General features: G+C 42.4%; 1 protein-coding gene across 12 annotated transcripts in view; it reads right to left on the bottom strand.

Annotated features, from left to right (window-relative positions):
* Positions 1-338: 338 nt before the first annotated feature.
* Positions 339-17,354, bottom strand: part of LOC119651969 (potassium voltage-gated channel protein Shaker) — a 105,712-nt gene continuing 88,696 nt past the window's right edge. For 8 of the 12 annotated variants that reach the window (XM_038055921.1, XM_038055861.1, XM_038055871.1 and 5 more), the window contains 11 exons: positions 15,690-15,813; positions 15,213-15,381; positions 8,175-8,271; positions 7,701-7,896; positions 7,520-7,641; positions 7,310-7,463; positions 7,046-7,217; positions 6,821-6,950; positions 1,966-2,156; positions 1,694-1,891; positions 339-1,477 (listed from right to left, as the gene is read on the bottom strand). In XM_038055921.1, coding sequence (XP_037911849.1) covers positions 1,701-1,891; positions 1,966-2,156; positions 6,821-6,950; positions 7,046-7,217; positions 7,310-7,463; positions 7,520-7,641; positions 7,701-7,896; positions 8,175-8,271; positions 15,213-15,381; positions 15,690-15,813 — 1,546 coding nt within the window. In that variant the 3' untranslated portion in view covers positions 339-1,477; positions 1,694-1,700. The remainder of the gene's footprint in view (positions 1,478-1,693; positions 1,892-1,965; positions 2,157-6,820; positions 6,951-7,045; positions 7,218-7,309; positions 7,464-7,519; positions 7,642-7,700; positions 7,897-8,174; positions 8,272-15,212; positions 15,382-15,689; positions 15,814-17,354) is intronic. The other 4 variants (XM_038055951.1, XM_038055930.1, XM_038055937.1 and 1 more) reach the window with 2 other exon arrangements.

Genomic DNA, 17,354 nt, shown 5'->3' with positions numbered 1-17,354 from the left:
CGAACTCTTGACCGCGTTTGAGAGAAGAATTTTTGGCCCCCTATTTGAGAATGGACGATTCCGTGACCTACATAACGACGAAATCTATGAGCGATACTATGATCGTCAGGTTGTGGCTAAAATCCGACTCTATAGATTATGGTGGGCGGGTCACTTAATCCGTTTGGATGAGGATGATCCAGCCCGGGAAGTCTATAAGGGCAATATCTATGGTAGAACAAGAAGACGAGGCCTACCCTGCCTGAGATGAAGCGATGTCGTAGGTCAGGACGCCAGAAAGCTTTTAGGGATGTCGAATTGGTGGACTTCGGCGCAAAGCCGGGATGTCTGGAGTTCTTTGTTAAGGCAGGCCTAGACCGGATACCGGTTGTTGCGCCGTTGATGATGATCATCATCATGTTTAATAAAAATACATTATTTTATATACTTCTCTTGAAAAGTCTGTTTGTTATCTAAAAAATGTATATAAATTTTGGAAAAAAAAGACAAATTAGTACAAAAAAACATGTTCAAAACATGAATCACTCGGATTATAAGCTTGAACCACTGTATATGGAATTTTAAGTGTAATATGTTTTATGCGATACAGAGTTGAGTTGATCACTTACAAAAGTCTACCAATGCTATCTCAACGTGCGGCACTTGCCTAAGCCAAAATCCATTCATAAATACCTTTAAAGAGGGTTCAGTGAACCTGAATCTGTGAATCCCCTTGGAAAATCTTTTTCTATATACAGTTCGGTTTTCGGTCGAAAAGTGAAGAAGAAAGAACAAATTATGAAAAGTTCGCCTCTTCGTTCCTACTTTAGGTCCTTGCTGATTCCCTTTGTAAATGGGTATCTGACGCTTCCAAAGGCTTTAACTCTTATATTTTTGGTCAAGAGAATAATGTAGTAGTTAGTAAAGCATTGTTTTTTAATCCGAACTATGGCCTACATATTATTTTAAGTACAGCTACAGTAGTTTGTTAACTTGCCTATACTACTCAACTGGTAATGTGGTATTTACAGGAAAGCCTTATTTACAGCAGCAAAGAAGTATATTACTTGGCCAGCCCCGTTTTCTGTTCAATGTACTTCAATATTGATAGCACCTACTTTGGGCCTAATTAAAAGGTTTCTACCGTAACAATAGCACTATTTACTTCAACTGAAATATAAGAAATCCTGCGGCACAAATACACTCTCGTATAAATGGTAAAAATTGTTTTATTTTATTATTAATTTTTTTATGAGCATTAGATATTTTTTAAACTTATTTATTTACAATTTATTTATTTATTTAATAAATTATTCCTACTAGCTTTCGTTAATTTTTTTCTTCTATTTATTTATATATACATACGGATATGTTAGTTCCCAGTAATACAAGCTGCAGAAGAAGATCCTATCGTCGCAATATTTACATAATACTTGATGATTCTATCACTATCCTATTAGGTCATAAGGCAAATAAATGGATCTAAGCGATATTTTGACTGGAAAGAGAAGAATGGAAGGAGGTGAGTAGAAGGCATTGGCTCTGGTACCGAAGCAGAGCTAGTGGCAAGCATTGCGACTTAGGGAAACCAAACCTTTATCCTAGTCTAACTTGGACTTATCAGGTTCTTACACACTTAGTTTGGAATTTAATGCAACGAATATAGTTCCAGAAGCATCAAGCACTTATGATTAACGGTTCGAAATCTACTCACCCGGTTGTCACACGTCCGTTTCTATACTAACAACTAAAGCGCTATTATGTTGTTGTTTCTCAAACGAACAGTGGACTCCAAAAAACGGAGGTTGGCGACAAGTTTGGTCTAATAAACCTGGTATGGAACACACACCGTCATCCAAATCCATAATATCCGATGAAGATTCAGATAGCGATGACTTTTTTAAATGTTGTCCTGAGAAGAAGAAGAAGAAGAATATACCGTTAGTACTACTGTTATTGGAAAAACGACGCCTTCTTTTCACTTACCTAAAGTACCTGGCAAATATGGACAACTTGTAACGTGATTGAAATTTTGGCTTTGCATCTCCTCTTGGTCGGTTTCCCTATGATAAAAGTAGTTGAAATTACTGACGATAACGGGCACTGGCAAAGCGATTGTTAATACACCAGCGATAGCACATAGTGATCCAACTATTTTTCCCCAAACACCAACTGGTCTAGAAGAAGAAAAACGAGGAGAATTTTTAAAATAGGAATTGAATAGTTGGAAGTAGGAGAAATTTCTGTTTTTGGCTAAAATGTTTTCCAGTTGACATAATAGTATTTCGGGAACCAGTTATTGACGCCAAGCTGATGGAAAACTGACCGTGTCCAAATTTATCGAAACACCGGATGCAAGTGCAACAAGATTTTACGGTAGAATTGACAAATAGACAAATAGCAAAGATTGAGCTGGATGGTATTTAACTTTCTTGTCTGATAGCAGGGCCCTTCGCCAAATGTTCGCTTATTTGCAAGCATAGTATATGTGAGAACTCTTTTTTTAGTTCATTAGAAGAGAAAGCTGAGGTACATATTGCAACTATTACCGAGTTACGTCTAGCAGTTTACTGAATGCCAGAAATAGAAAATATGTCGCATGCTAAGTGTGCTAAGTGTTTCCGAGACGCCATTGCAAAAGATCAAGCATTTTGTTGACTAGGTTCCCTATTATCTCAGCTAACCGCACGATTCTTTTTCGACCCGTCGACCCGATGCCGAAAAAATTCCTTCACTATCACTGACGTGATCAGACGACGTTATCAGAACTGACTTATTAATATTGGTCTAGTTTTTTAGTTTTAGTTTCTGAAATATTCTCCAGAGGCAGAGAGTGTGCAGATTCTTCATTGAAGAAAACCTTGCCAAGATGTTTTCGTCTGAGATCTGAGGATGAAAAAATTTAAATTCATCAGCCAAGCCAATACACAAGCTGTAATGAAAGGGAACTTTATGGCCGGAGAACGCACTTTTCGTCCTAGATTTGAAAACCAACATAATGTCAGTTGCCAAAATTGTCGACAAGAACCACCAACGCGTTTGACTAAAAAGGCCTGCTCATGGACAACGCAGCATCCCCAGAATGGTCACAGACAGGTTTTGAGGATTAAATCCCCGATCGTTATCACGATTATTAGGTAAAGTGGAGCCCAAATATGGCTCGACTGATAGGATAAATTCAACGCTCGAAATCGAAGAAATCATGATCGCAAAATACATCAACAAACCTGAAAATCCGAACCTTTCATGGAGCGTAATTTACGAGGACTCCGAATTCCGAACGTTTGCAAATCTTCAGTTGCAAGTTAATGCGTCCGGATGGGCGCTCCCTGGCTATTCCGAAAATGCTAAAGAATACTGAATCTAGTTCCTGGAAATTAGGAAAATCATGATCTTCAAGCGCCTAAAAACGGGACAAAATGTACCAACTGGTCCTCCAGGTTGGGGGTTGGGTAGGGGTGACAACCCTACACGGAAAACCGATGTTATGAAGCCATGGATGGAGCCTCGGGCAGGATGGATTATACAACGACGAACCCAGCAACGACAACAGATTAGCGATTTGCTCATTTTCTCATGGAACGTGCGCTCCCTGTACAGACCAAATGCTGTGGAGCAGCCAGTCGATACCCTGTTCGAATATAAGGCTGATGTAACAGCGTTGCACCATATATTATAGCGGCCATCCAGTAAACCATGTGCTCGGAGTAGGTTTCTTAGTCAGCCAAAAAATGAAACGTGCTGTTATCGGCTTTGAAAATATAAGCGAAAGACAATGCACTCTGGCGTTTGCGAGGCAAATTTAGAAATATAAATTTCATGAACGTCCACGCCCCTACAGAGGAGACTGCAGAGTCGGAGAAGCATACCTTCTATGGGGCAGTTGAGCGGACCCTCGAAGCCTGTCCCAAGTATATGATATCAAAATCATACTTGGAGATTTCAATAGTCAAGTAGGGACGGATCTCCTATTCAAGCGATACGCCGGCTCTCATAGCTTACATAGGGATACCAATGATAACGGACTGCGGATTATTCAGTTAGCAGTATCACACGAAATGGTTTTTGGAAGTACCTGGTTTGCATGGAAAGCGGTCCACAAACATACATGGCCCTCTCCAGACGGGACCACTTTCAACCAAATTGACCATGTGTTGATCGAACGCCACCACCTTTCAGTCTTAATGAATGTCAGAACATATAGGGGGCCAATATAGACTTGGACGACTATCTCGTTGGAATGGTGCTTCGAGCTCGCATTACGACACCACCTACAATTTCCTCTGACAATCAGGTGAGAGTGAATACTGAAGCCATTCACAACACAGCCCTCCGCGACACCTATAAGAGGGAAATGTATGCCGCAATAACCGCAGTCAACAGAGATTCTGGAGATGAAGCATCAACAAATGATCTTCACAACCACCTGAAGAGCGTTATCATTAATACGTCCACAAAGATACTTGGCCCCAGTCGCAAGAAAAGTCGGAACGGGTGGTTTGACGATGAATGTAATCTAGTTACAGAACGGAAGAATGCCGCATACCGAGTAATATTGCATTCTCAAAGAACGCGGGCACGCGCGGAGACTTATCACGAACTCCATCGAGCGGAGAAGCGACTTCACAGACGGAAAAAGGAGGCCTGAGAGAATCCTGAAAACTACCTGAAAACCTGGGAGAACTAGAAAAGTACAGAGAGCAATAATACCAGGCGCGCGAGTCAGCAGGATGAAGCCTTATACACCTCGATGCTCATCTTGCCGAGACAAAGAGGGAAATCTGATTTCCGACAGAATGGGTATATTGGAGCGATGAGTTGAGTACTTTGATGAACTACTGAACAACCAGAACATCGACGAGTTGGAGGTCCCGCCAATTGAAGACGACGGATAAATACTGCCGCCACCAAGTATAGAAAAAATCATAAGTCGCCAGGAGCCGATGGAATTTCAATCGAATTGGTTAAATATGAAGACGAATAATTACACCAAGTAGTCCATCAACTTGTGTTCAAGGTGTGGGACAACGAATCAATGCCTGACGACTGGCAAAGAGACATTATCTGTCTTATACATAAAAAGGGAGATATCACACATTGCAGCAATTATAGAGGTATCACGTTGCTGAGTACCACCTATAAGATATTCTCCACTATCTTGCTAGGCTGGATAGTCCCATACGCCCAGAAAATCATTGGCCCATACCAAAGAGGCTTCACTCCAGGTAAATCAGCAACAGATCAGATTTTCCCTGTGCGGCAAGCGATGAAAAAACTGTTGAAATATGGACCCCAGTTGCACCATCTCTTCATCGACTTTAAAGCCGCCCATGATAGCATAGCCAGGGTAAAACTGTACACAGCCATGAGAGAATTCGATATCCTGACGAAATTGATAAGTCTGATTAGGCTGACCCTGACCAATTTGCGGGGTTAGATAAAAGCAGCAGAATCACTCTCAAGACCATTCGACATCAACAACGGTCTACGAGAGGATGCCCTATCATGCGTGCTCTTTAACCTGGTCCTCGAGAAAGTGATCCGTGATGCTGAGGTAAATGCGTAAGATCCTCTTTAAGTTCACCCAACTACTGGTCCATGCTGACGATATCGACATCATGGGGAGAACGACCCGAGACGTACAAACTGCCTTCATTCAGATCGAGCAGGCGGCGATGGGGGCGATATCCTGGGCTGCACATCAAAGAAGGCAGGACAAAATATATGGTGGCAACGTCAGTACAAAAAAACCAACCAACCAACATCAAAGCGCACTGGTCAAATGGGAAGAATAAAAATAGGAGACTACAACTTTGAAACCGTTGATAACTTCTCCTATCTAGGATCGAAAATCACAACCGATAACAGCTACGATGATAAAATCCGCGCACAGTTGTTAGCAGCCAACAGAGCCTATTTCAGCTTACAAAAAACTGTTCCGCTCGAAACGTCTCCAGGGTCTATAGGGTCAAAGCTCTTACTGTAAAAGACAATGACCTTGCCAGTCCTCATGTATTCCTCGGAGACTTGGGTTTTTAGCACGAAAAATTGCGAACTTTTGGCCGCTTTCGAGAGAAGAATCCTCCGAAGAATTGTTGGACCCTACATGAGGATGAACGATTCCGTAACCTACATAACGACGAAATCTATGAGCGATACCATGATCGTCAAGTTGTGGCTAAAATCCGGCCCAATAGATTACAGTGGGCGGGTCGCCTAATCCGAATGGATGAGGATGATCCCACCCGGGAAGTCTATAAGGGCAATATCTATGGTAGAAAAAGAAGACGAGGCAGACCCTGCCTGAGATGGAGCGATGGCGTAGGTCAGGACGCCAGACAGCTTTTACGTATATCGAATTGGTGGATCTCGATGCAAAACCGGGGTGTGTAGAGTTCCTTATTAAAGCAGGCCTAGACCGGATACCGGTTGTTGGGTCGTTGATGATGATGATAAGAAAACATTGTCTAGTTGTAAATCACTGAATAAATAAATTGAATTTGAAAAAAAATGTTCCGACCAACTTTAAATCGTCCATACTCGCATTGATTTCATTGCTTTGAGGGGCAAGGGGGACTGTGGTAGTTGGTTCTATTTAAGTGACGTGACTTCAGCAATTAGTCCCGAAACTGAACTTATTTTCCACGTTCAACTGCGCTTATTACGCTATCGTATAACACATCATATATGTTCCTTGTGTTATGTGACGTTTCATTATACGCATCCTAAATGCGGCAGATAAATAGGATAATCCAAAAGTTGGGTTTAGGAAGAATATTTTTAAACATAACATGCTCTGTAGTTAAAATTTAGTCGTCAGAAATAGATAAATATTTCATACGTCATATCACCATATCCGACGGTTGTCATCGTTACGACCGCCCACCAAAATGCATCCGGGATAGATTTGAAGAAAGAGTTTTCACTTCCCGCTTCTGCAAAGTACACAGCTGACGAGAACAGCACCACACCTGGAAGGAATTATTGCATTGAAATTAAGAAAGTATCTTTTGAAATTAAAGGAGAAAACTGCCATTTATCTCAGTGGAATACGGTAGATACTTACCTATGAATAAGAAAAATATAAGTAAACCTAATTCTCGCATTGATGCTTTTAACGTTCGTCCTAAAATTTGCAGCCCTTTCGAGTGCCTTGATAATTTGAATATTCGAAACACTCGAACTAATCGTATAACCCTCAATATGGCTAAGGACATGGCCTGATTCGTAGACTTGTCCTGCAATCGAGAGAATGGAATGAATGTTTGAAATCTTAGATCCTTTTCAAGTTGGAGGTAAAGGGATCAGTAAGGAGAGCCGATATACTTACCTGAGGGCTCACGGGAGCTTTTGGCAGATTAAGCGTATCCTCTTCTTCGGCAACGACCGTTGCCAATGTGATAAAATACGGAATTATTGCAATTATATCGATTATATTCATTACGTCTTTGAAGAAGTTAAATTTATTTGGACATGCAAGGAACCTGCAGGAGGTGCGGTCATGAGTGATCTGCGTGGGTCCGTTACGACTAACAATTACCTGACACTTAATTCAAATGTAAACCATATTATGCATATTGTTTCTATTAGGAAAAATGGATCAGTAATATCAGGAACCTCGTCTTCTTCAATTTTTGTACCATTAGTTGTTGTATTGAACACCTGAAGAGAGTCGTTTTAGGGGGAATCCCGAAATTAGCGAGAACCGCAAATCCACGTACCTTGTAGTGTTTGAATTCAGGCAATGTCTCTAAACAAAATATAACAATTGAAAGTAATATAACAAAAACACTAATAATCGCTACAACGCGTGCCGCTTGAGAACTTTCCGGGTATTCAAACAGCAACCACACTTTCCTCTGGTTCTCATTTTCTGGAAGAGGTTTTTCTTCTTCTTTGATAAAACCTTCATCTTCCCTGTAAAATAGAAAAGAACAGAACGTAGTGAGGCACAGTTCCTGGCTGAAAAGGAATCGTAACGATAATTCGGGACAGATAGCCACCACAAACTACCGGAGGAACATTCATTAAAGACACTCTGAAAGACAAACGTGAAGACCACAGTATGTGTTTTCGTGAAAAGAACGCTAGTAACAAAGACTAAGTAAAGTTAGTACAAAAACATATCTACCATAGCTCGGAAAAAATCTGAAACACAAGTGGTACGAACTCTCTTGCTCGACTGCACAATTTACCTGAATTTGTTTGTTGCGCGTTCACCTAATTCATAAAACTTAATTTCTTCACTAAATACATCTAAAGGTACATTGACAGGCCTCCGTAATCGACCGCCTGAAAGGAATAAAATATAAAACAGATGATTAGTAGATATGAGATTGACAGAAATAGGAAAAGATATTTTGGATGACGGAAGCTTTGGATAACATATGCAGGTAGTGTTTCCCAAAATATTGTATGCTCTTGAAAGATTATGTGACTCTATTGTTGCGAAGTGACTAGTCAATTCCGTAGCTCCGAATTCATATTTTTTTGTGTTTTAATTAGTTTAACTCTAGGAATCCGTTTCAGTCTCCTGCTCGACAGCACAAGAAAGGTTGCCACTTGATGGTTTCTACCTTTAATGGCTCACTTGCTAAACAATGTGGGAGTTGTTGAGGAATTGATTTTGTGGTCGACTGGGAGCAGGTACGAATTCACCCAAGTGCACTACCTCAACCGAGGCTGGGAAAGGGTAGGTTCTCGATTGTGTTATCCGTGGGTTCGTTGTACGCAGAGTTTGTTTCACCTTTGTTTGGCACCACTCTGACAAGATTCATTTGCTTGCATGTAACATTTTCCTTTCCTTACTATCTAGCATCGTTTAGTACCTCCAATATCATCATTATCATCATCAACGGCGCAACAATCGGTATCCGGTCTAGCCCTGCCTTAATAAGGAACTGCGGACATCCTGGTTTTGCGCCGAGTTTCACCAATTTGATATCACTAAAAGCTGGCAGGGTCTGCCTCGCCTTCTTTTCCTACCATAGACTTTCCGGGCTGGATCATCCTCATCCATACGGATTATGTGACCCGCCCACCGTAACCTATTGAGCCGGAGTTTATCCACAACCGGACGGTCATGGTATCGCTCATAGATTTCGTCGTTATGTAGGTTACGGAATCATCCATCCTCAATAAGGGGGCCAAAAATTCGTCAGAGGATTCTTCTCTAGAACGCGGCCAAAAGTTCGCAATTTTTCTTGCTAAGAACCCGTCTCCGAATACATGAGGACTGGCAATATCATTGTCTTGTGCAGTAAGAGCTTTGAGCCTATGGTGAGACGTTTCGAGCGGAACAGTTTTTGTAAGTTGAAATAGACTCTGTTGGTTGACAACAACCGTGCGCGGATTTCATCATCGTAGCTGTTATCAGTTGTGATTTTCGATCCTAGATAGGAGAAATTATCAACGGTCTCAAAGTTGTACTCTCCTATCTTTAATCTTCCCGTTTGATCAGTGCAGTTTGATGTTGTTGGTTGATTGGTTTTCGGTGCTGATGTTGGCACCATATACTTTGGCTTACCTTCATTGATGTGCAGCCTAAGATCTCGCCCCCATCGCCGCCTGCTCGATTTGGGTGAAGGCAGTTTGTACGTCTTGGGTCGTTCTTCCCATAATGTCAATATCGTCAGCATAGGCCAGTAGTTGGGTGGACTTAAAGAGGGTCGTACCTCTTGCATTTACCTCAGCATCACGGATCACTTTCTCGAGAGCCAGGTTAAAGAGGACGCATGATAGGGCATCCCCTTGTCGTAGACAGTTGTTGATGTCGAATGGTCTTGAGAGTGATCCTGCTGCTTTTATCTGGCCTCGCACATTGGTCAGCCTAGTCAGTCTTATCAATTTCGTCCAGATACCGAATTCTCTCATGGCGGTGTACAGTTTTACCCTGGCTATGCTATCATAGGCGGCTTTAAAGTCGATGGAGAGATGGTGCAACTGATGTTCATATTCAAACAGTTTTTCTATCGCTTGCCGCAGAAAGAAAATCTGATCTGTTGCTGATTTGCCTGGAGTGAGGCCTCTTTTGTATGGGCCAATGATGTTCTGGGCGTATGGGGCCTATCCGGCCTAGTAAGACAGCGGAGAATATCTTATAGATGATACTCAGCAACGTGATACCTCTATAATTGCTGCACTGTGTGATATCTCCCTTTTTATGTATGAGACAGATAATGCCTCTTTTCCAGTCGTCAGGCATTAATTCGCTGTCCCACACTTTGAGCACAAGCTGATAAACCACTTGGTGTAACTGGTCGCCTCCATATTTAACCAATTCGGCTGTAATTCCATCGGCTCCTGGCAACTTATGATTTTTAAGCCGATGTATTGCACGGAGTGTTTCTCCTATACTTGGTGGTGACAGTATTTGTCCATCGTCTTGGAGGAACCTCCAACTCGCCAAAGTTCTGGTTGTTCAATAGTTCATCATGCCCATTCTGTGGGAAATCAGATTTCTCTCTTTGTCTCGGAAGGATGAACATCGAGGTGTGTAAGGCTTCATCCTGCTGACTTGTTGGTAAAACTTCCGCGCATGGTCCGGTTGCTCCCTGTACTTTTCGCGTTCACAGACTTGTTGGTTCTCCCCGGTTTCGTTTTCCCGTCTGTGAAGTCGTTTCTCCGCTCGACGGAGCTCGTAATAAGTCTCTGCGCGCGCCTGCGTTCTTTGAGAATGCAGCATTACTTGGTATGCAGCATTCTTTCGTTCTGTTGCTAGCTTACATTCATCGTCAGAGTAGCCGTACCGACTCTTTTTGCGACTGGGGCCAAGTATGTTTGCGACCGTATTTATGATAACGTTCTTCAGGTGATTGTGAAAATCGTTTGTGATGCTTCATCTCCAGGATCTCTGTTGACTGCGGTTATTGCGGTATCCATATCCCTATTATAGGTGTCACGGAGGGCTGTATTGTGAATGGCTTCAGTATTCACTCTCACCCGATTGTCAGAGGGGATTGTAGGTGATGTCGTAATTCGAGCTCGGAGCACCATGCCAATGAGATAGTGGTCCGAGTCTATATTGGCCCCCCTATATGTTCTGACATTCGTCAAGGCTGAGAGGTTGCGGCGTTCAATCAGCACGCTTTCTGCGCAAACCAGGTACTTCCAACAACCATTTCGTGCGATATTGCTAACTGAATAATCCGCAGTCCGTTATCATTGGTATTCTTATGTAAGCTATGAAAGTCGACGTATCGCTCCGTCTCTACTTGACTGTTGAAATCTCCAACTGAGTGACTACTGACTTTGATATTATACTTGAGACAGGCTTCGAAGGTCGCTCAACTGCCTCAGAGAAGGTATCTTTCTCTGACTCTGCAGTCTCCTCTTTAGGGGCGTGAACGTTAATGAGGCTTATATTTGTAAACTTGCCTCGCAAGCGCAGAGTGCATAGCCTTTCGTTTATATATTGAAAGCTGATAAGAGCAGGTTTCATTTTTTGGCTAACTAAGAAACCTACTCCGAGCACATGGCTTTCTGGATGGCCGCTATAATATATGGTGTAGTGGCTCTTCTCCAGGAAATCGGTCCCTGTCCGCAGCAACTCTTGTAATGCTGTTACATCAGCCTCATATTGGGACAGGGTATCGGCTAGCTGCTCAGCAGCATTCGGTCTGTACAGGGAGCGCACGTTCCATGAGAAAATGCGCAAATCGTTAATCCGTTGTCGTTGCCGGGTTCGTCGTTGTAAGATCCATCCTGTCCGAGACTCCTTTCGTGGCTTTGTAACATCGGTTTTCCGTGTAGGCTTGTCAGCCCTACCCAACCCCTAACCTGTAGGACCAGTTGGTACATTTTGTCCCGTTGTTAAACGCGGGAGACTCGCCTTCATCCTTCTCCGTCTGCAGCTTTTCGTAATGAAATAACTCCCGGCGATCATTACGTGGAGGTGGAGGTTTGGTAGTAGAGCTGTTGGTACTGGTTCAGCAGGCGTTTCCTTCTTCCCTCCAATATCCTCTCTTTATATTTCTAAATCCCATTCCAATTTAACATTACGTTACATTATCATTTTAATTCCTTTTTGAAATGGAACACTTTTAATTAAAATAATGATCATAAAAATGATCATTAGCCTTTTCTTTTTTTGTTTTCTCTGTAAACTGCCTGCCACGTACATACATGCCCAGGCTAATGAATTTGCATAATTGTTCATTTTGTTAATTTGTCTGGATTCGCTGTTCAGGAATAAGGTTTTTTAGTGTCTATCTTACGCAGAATGAGACGATGTCGGACTTTCGACGGAGGCTTGATGCTTTGAAGGACGCTATCTTAGACACAGATGGGCGGATCCTGGTCGGGGATGACTTTAATGCTAGGGCACTTGAATGGGACATGCCTCACACAGGCTCCAGAGGGAAACGAATTCTCGAAATGGCGGCGAGAACAGGATTGGTAGTTCTAAACACCGGATTCACCACAACGTTCCGGCGCGCGGGCTGCAAGGGAAGCATTCCAGATGTAACCTTCGCGTCGGAATCGCTGGTGTGGCTGGTGGACGGGCGGCGAGTTCTGGAAGACTTCTCGGCAAGCGACCACCAATACATTGCGTTCGAAGTGTTGGACAACCCCGACGATCTTTCTGTGCATGGAACGTCGCGAAAGTGAACACCGGGAGGCTTGTCGAAACTTTTGGAACAAGTGGGGCCGCGCTGAAGGGTACTCCTGGGGGCGGTGGCGTCGCAGCTGACACTGTCGTAAATTCCGTTATGAAGCTGACAGTCTACGGAGCCTCCATGCCCAGGAGGGCATCGAGACGTGGCAAACTATGTATTGGTGGACAGTGGAAATCGCAGAGCTCCCGAAGGAGTGTTACAGGCTCCATCGCTTAACACAACGTCTAAGCCACCGAGATGAGGCATGCACCATAATGACGGAGTACAAATCAGCCAAAACAAGACTCCGCAGCGCAATAAACAAGAGCAAAGCTCGCTGCTGGCAAGATCTGGTCGACGAGGTGAATGGGGACCCGTGGGGGCTCGGTTACAAACTGGAAACCCGAAAAATCGAGGCTCTGCGGAAACCCTATTCACTTAAGGCCGAGTAGATGGCACCATTCCCCGCGCACCCCGTATGGGATGATGGGGTCGGCGAGGAGAATGTAGAGGGCCTTCCACTTTTCTCTATAAAAGAGTTGGAACAGGCAGTCCTTCGTATGAAAAGCAAGAAGGCGCCAGGACCCGATGGTATTCCAGCTGAGGTATAAAAACTGGTACTCGAACACCGGCCAGACCTACTGCTCGGAGCATTTAACGCTCGCCTAAAAAAGGGCGCTTTGCCTGCTCATTGGAAGGTGGCAACTCTTGCGCTGATCCACAAAGGGAAAGGCGACCCCGAGTTGCCGTCTTCATACCGCCCACTATGTACACTTGCCACTGCTGGGAAAGTGCTCGAAAAGCTTATCAAAAGTAGACTCGCTGCAGCGATACGTGCTGCCGGAGATTTATCTCCCCGGCAGTTTGGTTTTAGAGCAGGGAACTCCACAGTTGGTGCTGTCACGCAAGTGGATGCCATTTGACGAGCGGAGGCACATAGAAGCCGAACTCGACGGGTGGTGCTCCTCGTAATGCTTACGGAATCAAAGATGACCAATTTTCGAGCAAATCAAAGCAGCGGCGAACAAGACTGCAGCCGGAGTTTCGGCGTTAAGTAGACTAATGGGAAACATTGGGGGTCCTACGTCTAGCAGGCGACGTCTCCCGATTAGCCTATCTGTCCTGCTCTACAGCACAGGGGTATGGGCTGACGCTCTTAGCAAGGAGGTATATCGTAAACGTCTCACGCAAGTACAGAGACGGAGAGCTTTGTGTCTTCCTACTGCACTGTCTCTGAACCGGCCGTGATGGTGATAGCGAGAGTGATCTCCGTTGCCCTTCTTGCTAAGGAGCGTCAAACCTTATACAAGCGCAAGGGATATAAGCCAAAGGAGGTGGTTGCTCGTGAAGAACATCAACGCACTCTAGACGAGTGGCAGCTCTCTGGGCAAAATGAAACTAGAGACAGATGGACTGCGCTCATCGGCAACTGAATCGGAAGCATGGTGAGACTGCCTGTTTTCTTACCCAATTTTTAAGTGGGCATGGAAGTTTTCAGTCTTACCTGCACAATATGAGAAAGGCGCGATCTCCGGATTGTGTGTTTTGTAATGGAGTTGTGGACAACGCCCATCACACTTTTTTTCTTGTGGAAGGCGGGATGGGTTCGTTAGCAGCGCTATTTAAACACAGGAGATCTCTCTCAGTTGGTGAAAGGGATTCCCTGATTTGAAGGTTCCGCAAGGCGGGAGAGTTCGGGGACTAGCCCGAAGTATTGTGACAAACGGTTCCAGGCTAGCTCTCTGGGGAGGTGTTTAGTTGGTAGTCCGACGACGTACCGAACCGGCAGTCCAACATTGTGTGCGTAAATGCATTCACCTACCCTACCCCACAAAAAAAAAACATCCGGAAAATATGGCAAGCAGGGTATGATTTTCCAATTCAATTGTGCCAATCATGTTATCACCACGTCCGCAACATTGTCATGCTGCAGAATTATTGATAATGTCTCTCATTGCATTGTCTTTCAATCCTGGATTCAATTGCATAAATTCCGCTCGATACCGATCATCTTTGACTTCTCCTAGGGACTTTTTTACTGGTTTTAAAATACAGAGCATGGTTGTGACCTGACCATTCACGGTCAGATCTGCAAACTTGGGAACATAGCCAGGAGCTTCACATGATTTCGTGCATTTAGAGTTGACATATGTACTCATTTTTCGTTTCTGGTCACAGTGGGATGAAGAAACTCCTTCCTTCGTTTAAGCAACTATCCCCAGCAACCCCAGATCGTTTAACATCTCTTGGTTTTAACTCGTGCGGCTTTCGGTGTCATTCAAGACACGTTCTTTCAACAATGAGGTTCTATGATACTATAAGTATTGAAGATGTTCGGTAATCCCCAGCTGTAGACTTGTTCATATTGAAACAGAAAATCAAAACCTTCTGCGAAAAAATTTGGCTGAAACTGACTTTTTAAATCAAGAACAACTTTATGATGCAGACGTAAATTGAATAATGTTTTTATGAGGTTATGTTGAAAGATTCGAAAGCTTGTTGTATGACATCTATGATCTGTGTATTTATTTCGACCACCACTTACCGCTGAAGCCATTTATTAGAAAATGGCGGAAGCAAAGTTGTACATTTGATAACATTAAATAAGTCAATGAGTTCAATACAAATCCAACTTACCACTTTGATAATAATATAATATCGCATCAAAGCTGGGCCGATTCCGGTCAAAAAAATATTCATTCCTAAGTGGATCAAAATAACGTAACCGTCTGGACGGGTCTCCTAATAGCGTATCGGGAAATTGATTTAAGGTCCGTAATTGTGTCTCAAATCTGAGTCCGCTTACCTGCAATTGGACAAACTCCCTTTAGGAATGCTCTCAACGAGTGAAGGGTTAATAACAATAAAAGTGAATTTAGTTACCATTTGGGAGTTATGAATTTGATTTTACAACAAAGGGGAAAGTAAATTCTTCTAATGGAAGTGTTATGTGTTTTATGTAAACAATAGCGGTCGGTGTTCGAGGTGAGGATGTCTGTAGTTTAGTAAACAAACGAATTTTAGTGCGAATTTTAAATCATATCTGATAAGAAAGTATTACTTGATGAGGGTTCATGCGTTACGTGTCCTTTGGGCGTCCAACGTCATACTTACATTTATTACTACTCGTTCGCAAAAGTCGTGATCATGTGGAATAGGTTCAAAATGTGCATGACTTACACCAAAACCTCGTGTTACCCCTCCTTCATCCTCTTGACTGCTAAGCTTAGGCAAAGATCTGAAATTCCAATTCGTATCCTTTAGTACTTGGTAGCCTAGGAACGCAAGCTGGTTTGCTAGTTGTGCAAGATATCAGAGCAAATTTTCGTTTGTGGTAACAAAGCAGATCTTGCAAAAATATGTTTGAATGGTTTAAAGCAAAATTTAATTTAAGTTTTATAAAAAGAAACCTTAAACATGCGTATTTTGACTTGTCATGGGTGCCTGAAGGTAGGACACCACAACTGTATCTTGTTCTGAAGTGAATTTCCGTGAATTTGAGTAATCATTATCATTTGTTTGATACAACGAATTTCACAAATTAATTAATGTTCTGTTAATTAATTATCTATGAATAAAAACGCTATTTGGAGAAATTAGAATACAGAAATGCAAAATATATGACTATACTCACGAGTACATACCCGAAACAAAGCTTAATCTAAACCAATACATATCTAAAACATTTTCTCTATTCATTCCGTTCTGGAATGATTCCTACAGTTTTAATAATTTCTGTTAAAAATATTGAGTGTACAAATAGGCTTTCAAGGCTTTTTAGTACATAAATGGTTTGAAAAACAACAAAGAGAGGAATTCTCGACTGGCAACGATGTCTGGGAAACTAGTCGGCGGTAACTGTCAAACTAAGTGAATGAAAGCAGGCAAGTGGCTTGCGAAACACTGAGTATGTTAGAATAAAATATTCTAAGAACGCAAGTTATTTCGAAAGCAAAGAGTTTCTGGTATTGCTTTTAATTGAAATTCTACTGAAGAGAGACGCAACTTGTGCCCGAAATACGCATATGAAACAAATATATTTAATGCTGTCTTAAAACATTTTCGCTCGAAATATCTCACCATAGGGTCAAAGCTCTTACTGTATAAGATAATGATCTCGTCAGTCCTTATGTATTCCTCGGAGACCTGGGTTATATGTTTTTAAGGCTCCAAGAAAGGAGACTAGTTTGATTTCTCAATCCACAATTTTTCAAGGAGTTAGGCAAGATTGAGGGAAAGTTGATCATTTTTGTTATAAAGAAATGATCAAAACAGGGAAGATGATTCATAAACAAATTAATTCATGTCTCAACAATGCAGGATGTTAAGCGTTAGACCCTTCCAATGGCATTGTATTTTTCTTAGAAAAATTACTCATAGCCTGATCAACAAATTCCTTCAGAGATGGTAGGCGTCCACATACGAGAATAGTATTCATTCATCAAATGGAATATGAATGAATATTCTAAGACCACCTGATCTTTTACCAAAAATCCCGCAAACCTTATTCGTACACCCAATAAATTAACATAAACTTAAATATAGGAAGTATACCAGTAGTGTTTGCCTGAGTAAATATTCTTCTGAGCTGGGGACAAAGTTTCTGTGTATTGCGTGACATCGATTCTGTTGTTGGCAGCCAAACAAAAGGATAAATCTCGAAAGCTGTTCGAAAGCTACCAAGGATTCAAAACTCAATTGTGAATGGTTGAGCACATACAAAAATCATAAATCACATATTTTTTCGAAATCGGCACAAGTTTTTGAGTTGCAATGCGT

This window comes from Hermetia illucens, chromosome 1, assembly GCF_905115235.1.
Source record: "Hermetia illucens chromosome 1, iHerIll2.2.curated.20191125, whole genome shotgun sequence".
In the NCBI taxonomy this organism is placed as follows: Eukaryota; Metazoa; Arthropoda; class Insecta; order Diptera; family Stratiomyidae; genus Hermetia; species Hermetia illucens.
The sequence above is the reverse complement of the archived record's forward strand: the minus strand, read 5'-3'. Positions and strand labels throughout refer to the sequence as shown.